Source organism: Odocoileus virginianus, chromosome 4, assembly GCF_023699985.2.
Source record: "Odocoileus virginianus isolate 20LAN1187 ecotype Illinois chromosome 4, Ovbor_1.2, whole genome shotgun sequence".
Taxonomy (NCBI): domain Eukaryota; kingdom Metazoa; phylum Chordata; class Mammalia; order Artiodactyla; family Cervidae; genus Odocoileus; species Odocoileus virginianus.
The window spans coordinates 64772709-64788314 of record NC_069677.1 but is presented as its reverse complement, the minus strand read 5'-3'; the positions used below and the strand labels follow the sequence as shown (position 1 = coordinate 64788314).

Genomic DNA, 15606 nt, shown 5'->3' with positions numbered 1-15606 from the left:
TTTGCAACCCTTGGACTGTAGTCTGCCAGGCTCCTCTGTCCATGAGATTTTCCAGGCAAGAATACTGGAATAGGTTGCCATTTCCTTCTCCAGGGGATCTTCCTGACCCAGGGATCGAACCCATGTCTCCTGTATTGGTGAGGGATTTCTTTATCACTGAGCCACCAGGGAAGCCCAGTTGTCATATGGAGACCATAAAATAAGTGTTTAAATGACAAAAAGCTTAAAATAATGAAAACGTAAGAAAGTAGATCAAAAGATTTGGAAAGGAATCCAATAAAGCTTAGAGAAATAAAAAATATAGTCATTAAAAAAAATGGAGTAATCAGCAGAAACAGTTAATGGAGGAATAAATGACTTAAGAGAAATGTGAAGAATTTATCCTGAAGCAGGAAAGAGAGGAAGAAAGAAGAAAAATATACCTTTAGAGACACAGAATTTGGAATGGGATGATCTAACGTAATACCTAAAGAAGTTCCAATAGGAGAAAAAGTAATATGGAAATGAAGCAATATTTCAAGAGAAAACGGCTGAAAATGTTGCATATTAATGAAGGGCAGAGTCAGATTAAGAAGTGAGTCCCAAGGATAAAGGAAAAAAACTGTTCCTCACCTAGGCACATCATGAAATCAAAGAAAATAGAGCCAGAGTTTTTATGGGTAGTAGTCTCCTACAACTAAGACACTGAAATAAATTCAGGTTTTAAAGTTATTTTCTAGGATTAGTGATAAATTTTCACTAATCTATCTGCATGTTCACTGTTGGTTCAACTTGTGATTCAGAATTTCACTTGGCGAAGTGTTTGATAAGTTTTTGCCATGGAGCATTAGTATTTAAATATAAATTAATAGTGCTTTGAGGAAATAATTTCTTTTTCTGACCAGTTTTCTTGAGGGAAATAAGGAATACACCATCAAGAAAACTACCATTCAACACCTTCCAAAAATGAGGACTTAAAAGTCACTGGTTAAAAATAATAGTGTAATTTGAAATGTTAACAACAACAACAAAAAATCTGTTACCTTTCTTTGTTATTCACTCAGTCCAGTTTTAGAATTTCTCTTTCTGTATCATGAAATCATTCATTTATTTTTCCTTCTGGTTTCCACTCTGATTGTTCTCTTCATGTTTCTTATTCATAGACTGCCAAGGAACAGCTATATTTGCAAGTCACTTTAAATGGTTTATTCATCTTATGTTTAAAAAGCAAGATGAAATAAAGCAAAACCCACTTAGCTTTTTTCCTCCATTTAATTAGCATTTCTCTTTTGATTTTTTCCCCTTCTACTTACTGCCAGCTGGTTAGCAGACAAGTATAGTGGGCCCTCTGTGAAAATGATTACTCCGTAATTATTCTCATTTTCCCCCATTCATTAGCTGTTTTGATGTGGGGCAGAGTGAGGCAGAAGCTAATCTACATAATCCTGACAGGTCAGATTTCATTTTGAAATAGTCTGACATTGGCCTCTACAAGCATTAATCACAGTCCGGCTTTAAAGTTCTGTGAGCTGAATATCCCATCATTTAATCTAAACAGCTTCATTAATGAGATGTGTGTGTGTGTGTGTGTGTGTGTGTGTGTTGGTAGAGTGGGGAGGAGACTAGGAATTTTGGGCATCTTTCCCTCTTACTGTGCATACCCACGAGCATATATACATTCACACTGCTTTTCCAAAGTGTATTTTCCCCTGTAAAAACCTCTTCATAACAGCCTCCATTTATTACTAGATCTTGTTTTTAACCATTTAACAATTAAATTTGTGTATGTATTTGAGATATAAAACTTAAATCCTTTCTATCTTATTTCTCTAGCACTCAGTCTGTACTTTTAGACATTCTTTATTACTTTAAATATCTTCTAAAAGTTTTTCTCCTTATCAATCAGTTTTGAATTTTAAAAAACTTATATTTTAAACTGTACATTTAAAATTTTTCTATTTTTTCTGTTTGTTACTGATGTGCGTATCTTTTTTAAATCAGGGTATAAGTTTTCAGCAAGGAAATTTCCACATTTTCTTTGCGCAGTTCCATATACAAAAATGAGTTTAGGTGTTTTAATCTTTTAAATCATCAAGCTAAGTTTTCTTTATAGTTCTTATTTAATGTGTTATGGATATTAAATTATGTTTGTGTATTGTTATTTAGGTGACTATTATATGGTTAAAAAGATTTTGGAGGAAAACAGTTCAGGTGACTTGAACATAAATTGCGTAGATGTGCTTGGGAGAAATGCTGTTACCATAACTATTGAAAACGAAAACTTGGATATACTGCAGCTTCTTTTGGACTACGGTTGTCAGGTACAAGGCTAGATAATTTTTTCCAGTAGCTTTTAAGTACTGCCATGTTCTGTCCTTTCTCTCTAGTTTTCTTCCTCCCTCCCTTCCTTCCTTCCTCCCTTCCTTCCTTCCTTTTTTTCCTTCTTCCTTTCTGTTTTTCTTCTCTCTTTCACCTTTTGTTTTGAGCTACTAAAAATTTAAAAACAAACCAAAAAAAGCCTCTTTAAAAAATATAATATTTTGACTTGATTTTTTTCCCCAATTTTCACACCTCCTCATCTTATATGTTTTAAAACATCCAACAGAGGTAAATTATTATGACTTATTAAAGATGACTTTGTTTTTATTACTTATATTGTTACTATCTATCTTATATATCTAAAAATAGTACAAATGTTCTGGAAGTGTCAGGGGAACAGGTATTTCTGTGGCCCATATAACTTACAAGCAAAAGAACAAAGTACTTCTCACATACAAAGCAATTTTCAGTTTGACTTTGATTTTCTCCTAAGTTTAATTAAATTTTTCTTTTTGTCTGAAATTTAGTGTTTACTTATAACTAAATGTGAATGAAATTTTTTAAATTGGGAAATATTGACCTTTCTTGCTTGTCTTGCTTGTCATATCAGTTCAGGTAAAAAAGTAGGCATGTGTATCTTGAAAGAGTTTAGTTCAGAGATGTGAAGGAAATTTAATGTTATTTTCCTTCCTTTTTGTTTTGCTTATCATGGGACTTTGCATTTGAATTCTGGCTCTTTTTTTCCTTTCAAATAGTTTGAGCATTTGCTGTGTTGTAGCTTTAAATTAATGGCCTTTTTAAAGAGTGATATCAGGAAATACTCATAGATTTTTAAAAAATAAATAGGTTAGTCCTATATACATTTCTATTATAAATATTATATATATATATGTATTACAACATCTGGTATCATCTCTGTATATACATATTTAAGTAGAAAAAAAATTGCTTTTCCAGAAATTTCATTTATCCAGAATACCACCAAGAACCAGAAAGTAAGTAAAAAGTACCCCTGAGCAGCCAGATTAGATGTGATGAGGTTTCCCATTTATGAACTTTATCTGGAATCTTCTCTCAAAGTCTATTTCTTCTCATTTTAGATTACACTTTTAACAAACTTACTTAGTTTTCTAATCCATCAAGAATTATGGGAGCAACAGAAGAGGCATGAGGCTACAGTGGAACAGAGTTAGGCACAGTACCTCTGACTCTGTTTAAGGAGATCAACAGCCTTACATACCTGATAATCTCTAAGGGAAACTGTATGTTCGAGTGGTAATTAATGTTTATAACAATAGCACAGAGTCAGTAAGGGAAAATTAAATTGCATTCAGTATATATTGCTTGAGAAGAAAGAGGAATATATATAGTACTTCTGAAAGCAGAAAAATTCTGTCAAAATTGCTTAAATTTTAAAGTTAAATACTTAAAAGCATAAGCTTCAGTTACCTAGAAAATAAGGTTACAAGGAAAGTCTCTGATGATTCCATATACAAGATGGTACAATAATCATTTTCTTTTTATATGTAAGTCTGTATATACAATTTCTGTAATTTACATGGTTCTTTCAGATACCTGAACATATTTGAACGTCATAGCCAGCCTATACAGATGTTTTGTTTTTTAGAGCAGAAAACTGAGGCTCACAGACTGTAATGTATTGCCCAAAGTTCTAAAATAAATAAGGGCAAAGCTAAGATTTGAACCAAATCTTTTGTCTGCAAATCCCATGCTCTTTCTAGTTCACCGTGTCCTGTCCTGGGTTACCTGTGTCTTATTTCTCAGTCAACAAATGTCTGGAACCTTTGATTGGGTGTCATTGTGGAAATGAATAAGTAAAACATGAGTTCTGTACAAAAGTATGTTAAAACAAATTGAACAATGAATTTTAAATCAATTAAATAATAGAAAAGTGTATTTCACATGTACTGAGTGGTAATGATAATTGATCCTTGTATATTGCTTAGGGGTTATAAATTGCTTTCATGTATTTTATCTTGTGTCGTACTAGTGACTCTCAACTGGACAATTTTGTCCCTCAGGGACATTGGCAATATCTGGGAACATTTTTGCTTTTGCAGTTAAGGGGTGGGTTTGTACCTGGCCTCTGGTGGGTAGAAGGTAACGATGCTGTTAATGATCCTATGGTGAACAGGACAGCCCTTCAACAAAGATTGATCTGGTCCAAAATGTCAGTAGTGCCACTATTGAGAAACCCTATTTTATTCTTAAACTTTAGTGGTTTACCGTAAGTGTTTTGGAAACATAGGAAAGAGAAGATCACTGTGGATTGGCACTATCAAGAAAGCTTTCATGGAAGTGTCAGTTGAGCTCAAGCCTTGAAATACTAATAATTGCAAATAGTCACTTAATCCCTACAAAAGCCCTATGAGTTGGGTACTACTATTATCCTTGTCTTATAGAGGTGGAAACCGAGGTACAGAAAGCTTCAGTAACATGCCCAAACTTATTCCATAAATGCCAGATCTGGAATTTGAACTCAGGTTCTGACTGCCAGAGTCCATGTTTTTACACTATTACCTAAAACTACTGTAAAAAATATGTATTTAATAGATAGGAGGGGAACAGAATATAGAGAAGGATATAAACAAAGATATGTTCAATGTATGTTCTTGAGACAGTGAATTGACTTAGTCTTTTTGGACAAGATATTTGGGTTGGATGGTAGTGGAAATATCTGGAAAAATAACTAAAACAAAACTGATGAAAAGGGCTTGAATGCTGGTCTAAGGAATTTGGGTTTTATGTGATAAATAATGGGATCATTACAAGATTTTTGAGAAAGGATGTGATATATACAGTGATATTTTAGGAAAACTAATCTAGTGGCTGTGTTCAGTATAGATTAAAAAAACAGGAAATGGGGACGGCTATAAACAACTTGGGTGAGCAGTTTTTTATAGTAATCCAGATACAAAGAGGTTAAAGCCTGAACCGGAATAGTGGCTATGAGAATAGGGGAAAAATAATGGCAAATGTAAGAGAGATTGTGAAGGAAGAATTGATAGAACTTAGTATTTAACTTTGGAAGGGAGGATTGAGAAAGAGTCCAAGATGATCTGAAAATCATAAACATGGGTTACTGGGAGAATGATGAAAGGAAAACAGGATGTTACAAAGCTAAGTCAGACTTGTGGCAGAGAACTGTGATTTCTGGTTTTAGCCTTGTTTATTTTGGGGCTATCAGGCAGTTTTCAATGGAAAGCTTACATCTCTAGGGAGAGGTTGGGCTGGAGAAATACAGCAGTCATGGGCATGGGGATGGTCCGACACCATGAGAATGGATGAAATCACAAAGAAGAGCAAACAACTAGTGCTGATTCCTTCTCCGGGAGCATCTACATTAATAAACGTCTTTAGAAGGAGAGGATTTCATTAAAGGAGTTAGGATCATGGACCATTGTGAAAAACCAAAGAAACAGTTTTCTTAGTTGGTTAGAAATCAGGAAAATGATAGGAGAGGCCATTGGATTTTGAAACTCAGGCATCAGTAGAATTAGAGAAAATGACACGCATGAGTTTGAGAAGTTTGGCAGAATGAGAGAGAAAACTTGAGTGGTAAGAGGAAGATGGGCTTCCCAGGTGGCTTAGTGGTAAAGAATCTGCCTGCAGTGCAGAACTCGGGTTCGATCCCTGGGTCAGGAAGATCCCCTGGAGAAGGGAATGGTAACCCACTCCATTCTTGCCTGGGAAATCCCATGGACAGAGGAGCTGGCAGGCTGCAGTCAATGGGGTTGCAAAGAGCTAAACAGCAACGACAACTTCTCTCACCAAATAAGCTGCTTGACAGCAGGGACCTTGTTTGTCTTGCTCAAGGGAAAGGATCAAGTCAAGTTAGCAAAGAGTGAGGAAGTATTTCATGTTTTGGGAAGTAGGGGCTAGGATTTGGTATTTCTGCGAATGACGGACCAGGGTCCCATAGAAGACTAGAGCAGTAAATAGAATACCAAGGTGGAAAATTTATCATTGGTAAGAAAATAAATAATTTATGAGAATCTGAGCTTAGAGGAAAGAGTATGGGAATTGTTGACAAAGTCTGAGATGAGAAGGGAGGGAGTAACTCCATTAATGATAAATATGTACTAAGCAGATTTAATAAAGAATAGCCAAATATCTGAGAAATTGGGAAATAAAACTTATGAGGACATTTTGTGTACATACAGATATTTTAAAAATAATTTTTCCTCTTTAGAACTACCTTTTTATGTATCAAGTAACAGCATTTGTATAGAACATGTCAATGGCAACTCCTTATTTACTTGACTTTTTATGTAAATAAATATTTCTCTACCTGAAGCTTATCCTTTTAAGCTTTGAAAGATTTAACATGAATCTTTATTCTTTACTAAATAGTGTATCTGAATATAATTTAACTTTAGCATCATAAGTGGGACTCATCAAGAGTATAATCATTTTATTTGCTTCTTATAGTCTGAAATTATTGATATGTTTTTCCTTACATCAAATGGTTTCAGACTGCTTTGAATTGGTAGTGTTTTTGCTATGCTGATATTTTATCTTCTCAACGATCAACTTTTAGCAATTTTTTGTCCTTCCTCCCTTCTTTGTTGATTTTAATCTAGCTGTTCCCTTATTCAATAAAGACCAGAAGGGTACTTGGGAGAGCCAGATATCTGTTATTTATAGACAACTCTTAAGTCAGTGTGGTTGAGGCAGTTCCTTCTAAGGAATAATGCCCATGAAGTTAGTTTGTGACAGCTCAGTATGGTTTGGGAAGAAATTTACAGCTGAATTCATGATGATGTTTCAGATGATTGGAGTTGCGTGGTATTTGGACTTTGAGAGCAGTGGCATTACTATAGTTAGCTAGCTTTATAGGTTAAAATTAAAAATCATAAATGAACTGTTTAATAGAATGGAACACATGGTTCTTTTTGTTTGTTTCACTTGACCAAGTATCAAACTGAAGTTAGAAATGTATGCAAAGCAGAATAATGCTAGATTTTAAAGAATAGGCTACAGCTCAATGAAACCTAAAGGTTTTAAGGGATAAAATAATGAATTAAAATTCCCATGACTGTGAGGAGTTTTTCCTATGGGAATACACAGGCAGTTCCTAATGGTTGAATGTGGCCGCATCCCATTCCTTGGGGTTCTTAGTCCTATTTTTAGACATCCAGATAAAGTCTGCCATTTTTAGTCCTATTTTTAACATCTAGATAAAGTGGATGAAAGCTTTAGTCTTTTCAGCTACAAAGATTAAAGAGCTGATACAGTTTCACTTTTATGGGAGATAATGTTGATTTGAATAGTTATTAAATATTATAATAATTTTAAAAATGTATATACTGAAAATAATCTGAGTGTTTTCTTAGATTAAATTGCTACTTATCCCCACTTTTTGCTTCTGCCTTTATGGTTTTCCTTAAGCCAAACAAAATGAAACTGAAAATCTGATCTCAGTTGCTAAGTACCATAATAGGACTGAAGATTTTGTTACACTGAAAAGCTGAAAAGTCTCCATTTACTCTTCTTCTATTTACTTTCTTCCTCCTATCAGAGTTGAAGCTTCAAAATGAGCTATCGTTTGGGAGTAAAACTGTAAAGTCACTTCTCCTTGTCTCTGAGGACATTGATTCCTCAGAGAAAATTCTTTGTGACTTTTACTTGATAAGATTGCTAATATTGGGAATTTCCTGGCTGTCCAGTCGTTAAGACTCAGAGCTTTCACTCTCGTGGCCTGGGTTCAATCCCTGGTCAGGGGACTAAGAAAGCACAAGCAGTGCAGCAAGGCCAAAAAAAAAGAAAGATTGCTAATATTAATGCCATGGTTTACATGATTTCAGCCAGCCATATGTGCTTTACAGATGAGAACAGCGGGCTCCTCCTGTTCTTATTTTCCATCGTGCCCTAACTTCATGGTTATATTGATTATTGCTTTTATTAGACTGACCACAATCCTTTGCTTGTAGTAATTTTTCTTGGCAGTTTCTTTTATAGATTTGGAATGTTAAGATTCTTTGATCTAAAGTTCAAGAGTAAATAAACATCTTGGAAAAAATAACATTTCAACTTTAAATACTACCTATATCAGCCCTGTTTCATTAATAAACCCCGCTATCAAGCATTCATTATTTGATCAGCTCATGCAGTGAAACCAGGATAAAAATGTGTGTGTTGTAGTACACAGAAGTACTGCTAAGGCAAGCAAATGTTCTATTTGGATAGTCTAAATTTTTAAAAATTCAGTATTACTGTATATAATACAGTTTAAATTTTTTTAAAAAATAGTTTTCTTTATGAATTAGTAAAAATAGTTTACCTTTTTATCCTCCATTTTCATTTTTAACTTTTTTTTTTTTAAAGTCCGCAGATGCACTTTTGGTGGCAATCGACTCTGAAGTAGTGGGAGCTGTTGATATACTACTTAATCATCGACCAAAACGATCATCAAGACCAACTATAGTAGTTAGTACTCTTAAATGTTTATTAATTTGAATTTTTAAACCAAAATAGATCTGCCCCATTGCCATTTTTTCTTCCCCTTCAATTTACTTCGTTTTAAAGAAATAGATTTTTTTACTCTGTAAAAATATTACTTTAAAGTAAGTAGACATTTGCAAGAATAACTACTATTGCTCTCAGGAAACCTTAAAATTCGTGATATTTCTAGAATTTTGTTGGTGCAGTCCATTATTTTTAGTTTGGAACATTCTGCAGGTTAAGTTGAAAATACAGATCAGTTTCCAGGTGGATTTAAGATTTAAATATAAATAATGAAACTATAAAATTGGAAGAAAATATAGGTGAATACTTAACTGTTTGAGAGGGAAGGACTTTGAACAAAAATCATAGTAGCACAGCCTCTGGTTGTATAGAAGTTAAACTTCTGAAATCAAGACCTCAGGAAAAATTAGAAAGCAGATGGGTAACTTTCAGAAGATATTTTTAGCATGTATCTCAAATTCATAATCCTAATATTAGATAAATTGATGAAAAACTTAAACATCAATAAAAGATGTGGAAAAATCTCAAAGTGCAAAATGATAATCTTACTAATGAAATACCAATTTTTGCTTATCAGAGAGCAAAGATTGTTTAAAAAGTAATAACTATTGATAGCAAAGGAGTAGTACAGTCTCATACACCACTGGAAAAGAAGGTAGTTTGAAAAGTGGTTTGGCAGGAAGTGTCAATAACAAGAAATATGTTCATATTCTTTAAACTAGCACTTCCTCCTCTAGGAATTTGTCAAGGAGATGGTCAGAAATGTAGACAAAAATGTTACTTGTAATCTTATTTGTAGCAATGAAAAAACCATGTGACATAATCTAAACATCCCAAAATAGATTTGAATATAAATAACTACCTGTATATTAAAACAGTGTTTTTAAAGGAATAATTAGGAGCACCTAACATTCTAACATTGGTACAGAATGGTAAAAAAAATAAGTATAGTAAACTGTATATATAGTATGATCCAAGGTTAAAAATATGCATAGAAAAGGAATTGAATGGAAATGTAGCAAAATGTTACCTAACAGCAGTCATCACATTACCAAATTAAGGATATTGTTTTCTTTATTGCTTTTGTGATTAAGAAGATAGTCACGACTAATGCAATAAATTCTACTGTAAAAATGAGATATTTGCTGTGTATGTATCAAAATGTAACGGTTATAACATCATTATTGGTGAGGATATAGTGAAATAATCAGTAAAAATAATTTCTGGGAGTGCTGTAAGCTGGCTATAATCAGAAGAAAAATATTGTTTAAGAAAGAATTATAAATTGATTGCAAATGATCTGCCATACTCTGAGAAAGATGAGAAGCTTCCCTAAATTGAATACTTTATCATATATTAACTGAAATATTTTTCCCTCATTTAAATTATGACAAGTTTGTATAAGCATAATTTTCTCCCAGGGATAGTTCTAGCTAATTTTAAGTGGTAGCAAGCAACCAACAGAGTAGAGAAAAAAGAGCTAATAGTATAGTTCCTGTTCAAAAGATCAGAAATGTCTAGAACCCTATTCAATTTTCTGTCACCCGTCCTCCAGTTACTAGTATATATATATTTTGATATCCCTACCTGTTCAACCTTCTAACCTTTTAACCCTTTTATTCCCTTGAGGAGGTTGAGTGTAGAGTCCCAGGGTATTGGAGCAACTGACTGATATTATTTCATCACCATTACCACTGCCAATCGGATCTTGAGTTGTAAGGCCAGGCAGTCCTCACCCACTCAGTAAGAGAACACTTTTCAGTGTCTCTAACAAAAATGGTTATCCAGCCTTTGCTTTGAATACTTCTAGTGACAGCAAGATCACTTTTTAGCAGGTTGATTACCTCTAGACAGGCAATGTCAAGTATTTTTATATACTTTAAAAATTTGTCACCTCAGTGAATTCTTTCTATATTCTTGGCTTATCAAAACTGTTTTTTTATAAAGTTTGACTTTCAAATACAGGTTATTTTTAATAGTATGTAGATTATATTTTGCACAATGAAAATAGGAATTTTAATCATCTATGTCTGTTTTTCACATAGTTACGTATGTCTCATGGGAAAAATAAGGACCATTTTTTTCATTAGAGATTAAATATGACTTCTTCCTCTTTATAACCTCTTCTTTTGTAATGAAGGGGAATGGAGTAAATTTTTATAGATTTTTCTGTAATTTTTAAATAAATTCATTAATTTGAAGACCCCAATAAATAGAAGGGAAGTATATACACAAACTGTTCATAAAAGAAGGAAAAAAAAAGTCAGAAAATAATAAAATGTACCAGTAATCAAAGAAAAGTAAATTAATATTCATGATAGTTTTTTTGCTCATAAATTGGGAATGATCATGCCCAGTGCTGGTGAGGAAATCTTAGTGTGTGGGTACATTCCTGTATTATTAGTAATGTAAACTATTAAAAGGTCTTGATAATACGTATTGGAAGCATCAAAATTGTTCATGGCCTTTAGACCTATAATTCTACTTCAAGGGTTCTATGTTAATGAGATAATCCTAAAGTTTGAAAAAGCTGTATTCAAAAAGATGTTTGTGGTAGTAGTATTTATAGTAGCAAAATAAAATACCTTGAAAATAGAGTCTATGAACTTCCTTAAATTGCATGCAAAATTCTGTACAAAAAAATTTTTTCCAGAAGAGTCTTTGTTATAGCTTCTTTGAAGTTGCCCTTAAAAGCAGGTGTGGTGGCAAAAAGATTAAAAACAAGTACTATAAAATGTTTTAAGGTAGTAGAAATATGGGTATTTTTATTCTTTCTGTTTTTGTATATTTTTCAGGTATTTTATAATGTGTGTACTATTAACAATGTTAGTAAAAATTACAAAAATTAACTGTGAACTTGATGAGCTTATACTATGGAATCAAAACAGCTCACAGGAAAACATCTGTGAAAAAGTGTTAAGTATTAGAAAGAATATACAGCAGTCCTAATATAGTCAACCTTATTTACTTTACCTGGCTCTTATTTACTGATGTTTCTTTCCTCATGTTATGCAGTCACCAAGCATGAGCCCATGTAGTGAAAGGAGCTCAGCCTCCAGAGGACCAGACACCTGGGTTCTATCTACACTTTGCCACTTTGTTGTATAGCTCGGGCACATTAACTTCTCTGAGCCTCAGTTTCTTCGTGGGGATTATAATGCTCAATTTTGCAGGCTATTGTGGGAATTCAATGAGATAATAAATATAAACTGCCTAACGGTTCCAGGAACTATGATTGTTGGTGTTTTTGTGCATTTGTAACAGGAAGTAGTATAAGTGGTGTTTGAAAATATGTAGAGAATTAGGCAAAATAAAGAGTGCCTCCTATTATTCTTTACAAGTAACTTCATTGCTATCAATGTGGCAAGGTTTTGTTGTAGAGGTGGATATAAAATTTTTTTTCTCATGCCTTTATACTTTGCCTATTTTTAACACTGCTGTTTTTCCATTATATTCTCTTTCTAAAATTCTTGTTCTTTATCCTTGTCATGCATGTTTCCATAATCTTGTGAAAATGAAACACTTTTTCCTAAAGTATTTCTCCAGATATCCACACTTCTTTGTTAGGAAAACAAAACTCTGGCTATATGAATATTTCCTAGTGAAGATTTTGTCTCTCATGATTATACTGCATTTACTAACTAAAGTTGTTTTGAGGTTTCAAAAAAGATTTAATCCTAGTAAAATGTGATTATATTTCTCAAAATAATTTTTATATTCTTTGTGTCTTTTGTTCATTACATTCTTTAGATAAGTGTTTTTTTGATGTCACAAATAAGAACTTTTTGATGTTATATAAATATTTTTCAGAAACTAATGGAGAGAATTCAGAATCCTGAGTATTCAACAACTATGGATGTTGCACCTGTCATTTTAGCTGCTCATCGTAACAACTATGAAATTCTTACAATGCTGTTAAAACAGGATGTATCTCTACCTAAGCCCCATGCAGTTGGCTGTGAATGTACATTGTGTTCTGCAAAAAACAAAAAGGACAGCCTCCGACATTCCAGGTCAGAAAATTAAGATTTAAATTAAGATGTGTGATGCAGTAAGGTATATGTCAATACAGTTTTTATTGTTGTTCTGTTTAGACTTCTAAGAAATCTGATATTGCAATGAGTAATGAAAGCCAAACTTCTAGCTCCTTTGCTTAATACAATGAGTTCCATATTTTAAAGAAATGTTTACTAAATGATGAATAAGCAGGAAAACTTTTCAGATTATAAATAAGGTTTATCTCATAATTCTGCTGGTCAGAGATAGGGTCACTATTTGCTTTTTAGAAGCAGGGTATATTAATCTAAAAGAATTTCCAAGTAGTGGAAGGGATAAAGGAAACTACTTCCTATCTTATTTATAAGAAAATGAATATTGTTACCTATCTAACTAAATACTCAGCCTGTTATGCCTCTTTGTCCCCTCTCACACAATATTTAAGTCTTTTTCTCTTCCCTTCCCATTCTCCCCAGTCAAAAATATTAACAACTGAGGAGTGAATGAACTCAAGAAAGTATCTCTTCCTGGACAGGTTGAGCAAGATCACACATGTGCATGTTGTATAACATGTGTGGTTTTGGGCTAGACTTGAAAGTCTCATTTTCAGCATAGCCTTTATGTATATATTATATTTACAGTGGTCAAATGTAGTTGAGATAGTGTCAGATAAAGCTTTTACTATAGAAAATGTGGTTGGAAGTCCCAGGCCATCTGTTGTCAGTGTTTTCTAGTTAAGGCTTCTTATACAGTATGTATGAAATTAGCTTTAAAGCTGTGAGCCATCTACCTTACCTCATTTCTCTCCTTAAGAACAGATCTTTGGTGGATCAACAGATAGTCACAAATCCATAAATTGGAAAAGTCCCTTGGGAATCAATTTAATGTTTACTTACAGAGATTGTACTGAAAATTTTTTCTATTTTCGTCAATTTTGCGATGAGATCTGTGTTTCTATTTGATAAGATCTGGTTGATAGTTATGGCAATGTTAAAAACAATTTAAAAAATAATTTTATTTATTTGACTGTGCTGCGTCCTCGTTGCTACACGTGGGCTTTCTCTTAGTTGTGGGAAGCCGGGGCTACCCGCACAGGCTGCTCACTGTGGTGGCTTCTCTTGTTGGAGCATGGGCTCCAGGGCAGTCAGGCTTCAGTGGTTGCGGCCTGTGGGCTCAGTAGTTACTACTCGCAGGTTCTAGAGCAGCAGGCTCAGTAGTTGTGGCGCACAGGCTTAGTTGCTCCATGGCATATAGATCTTCTTGGATCAAGGAATTAGCCCCTGTCCCTTACATGGGCAGGCAGATTCTTTACCACTGAGCCACCAGGGAAGCCCAGCTATAGCAATTTATCTAACTTTTTAGCTTTAAAATGACTAGTCTATGAGAAATTCCCTGGCAATCCAGTGGTTAGGACACCACGCTTCCACTGCCAAAGACGAAGGTTCAATCCCTGATCAGGGAACTAAGTATTAAGATCCTTTATTAATGTTAAATATAAATTATTTTCCAATAGTATGCTTATGTGTGGTGTAAGCATTTGGAGATGGGGTTTGAGGCTGGAGAGAACACAACACCGCTTTGATTTGAGGTGTGAAAAAGCTTGTTCTGAAAGCTTTTAGAGGAGCTGTGGCTTGAGCTCAGTGTTTAAGTATGAATAAATATTAAAAGGTAAAAGGCATTTTACACAGTACATGAATGTGGTTTATTTAGGGAACTGCAAGTGGTTTGGTGTATTTGTTGAAGGCTTTGAGAGAATTTGTTATTGATGTTTGAGAAAACAGTTATAGCAAATGTCAAAAGAGCTCTGACTAAAGTCATTTTCAGGAATTGCTAAGCAGAGCTGCAGGAGAAAAAAAAGTTGACAAAAAAGGAGATAGGTAAAGGTTTCAGGGGAGTTGAAGAGCCAGTATACAATCAATAAGGAAGAGAGGCAGTCTGTATTTGTGAGATACTGGTTTTTAAATTTCAGAGATGATGCAGTGCTAGGTGATACCGTCTTTCCATTTGTAACAATATGGTTAGACCTTGAGAGCTTTATGCTAAATGAAACAAGTCAGATGGAGAAGGACAAATACTGTATGTTTTCACTCGTTTATGGAATATAAAGCATGAACAAACAATCTGCGGATTAGTTGGGGAATGCATTCAAAGTTGCAGCCATTTCTTAAGAGTTCCTTGTCTTTTTCTTTTTACCAGACTTCCTGATGCTCTGCACACGTGCCTAATTTTTTAGTCAGCCAGGAATTTGTGGAGACTTTGTATATCTTTTCTCGTTTCCAAGATCTCCCTATTAAATTTCTGTTCGGTCCACTGTTTCCCTCACCTCAACCTGCAAACTTGGTCTTACAAAAAGCTGCAGGTTTTCCTTGGTCATCTGTACTAAGTCCAGTCCTTTCAGCCAGCAGAGCTGTAGATTTTTACCTCCAAACGAATTGATTTATACCCCGTTAGCATAGAGGTACAGATTTTACCAGTTTCAAAATGGAAAACTACAGTTCTCCTTAAATGAACTGAAGTCAGAGATGATGGATGTGGCCTTAGGCAAGAAGGCCACAGGTTCCACCCATTCCTGCCTGAAGTTCTGGTAGTTTTCCAGTAATTGATTCTCAATAGATAATTTTGAGTGACCCAAAATAGTTGATTTTTTAAAAAATGATTTTGTCCATTTTATGCGTATTTTTGTGCAGTAAAATCATTGATCTCTTTATATTCCACAACTACTTTTGATAGTGTTTGAATACCAAAATGTCAGATTTTATTTTATTTTCATTTACTGAAGTATAGTTGATTTATAACATGATACTGATATTAGCTATACACCAG

General features: G+C 33.9%; 1 protein-coding gene across 6 annotated transcripts in view; it reads left to right on the top strand.

The window, feature by feature from the left end:
- Nucleotides 1–15606, top strand: part of TRPC1 (transient receptor potential cation channel subfamily C member 1) — a 59748-nt gene that overhangs the window by 9091 nt on the left and 35051 nt on the right. For 2 of the 6 annotated variants that reach the window (XM_020887144.2, XM_020887143.2), the window contains exons 2-4: nt 2146–2300; nt 8647–8748; nt 12598–12800. In XM_020887144.2, coding sequence (XP_020742803.1) covers nt 2146–2300; nt 8647–8748; nt 12598–12800 — 460 coding nt within the window. The remainder of the gene's footprint in view (nt 1–2145; nt 2301–8646; nt 8749–12597; nt 12801–15606) is intronic. The other 4 variants (XM_020887146.2, XM_020887145.2, XM_020887147.2 and 1 more) reach the window with 3 other exon arrangements.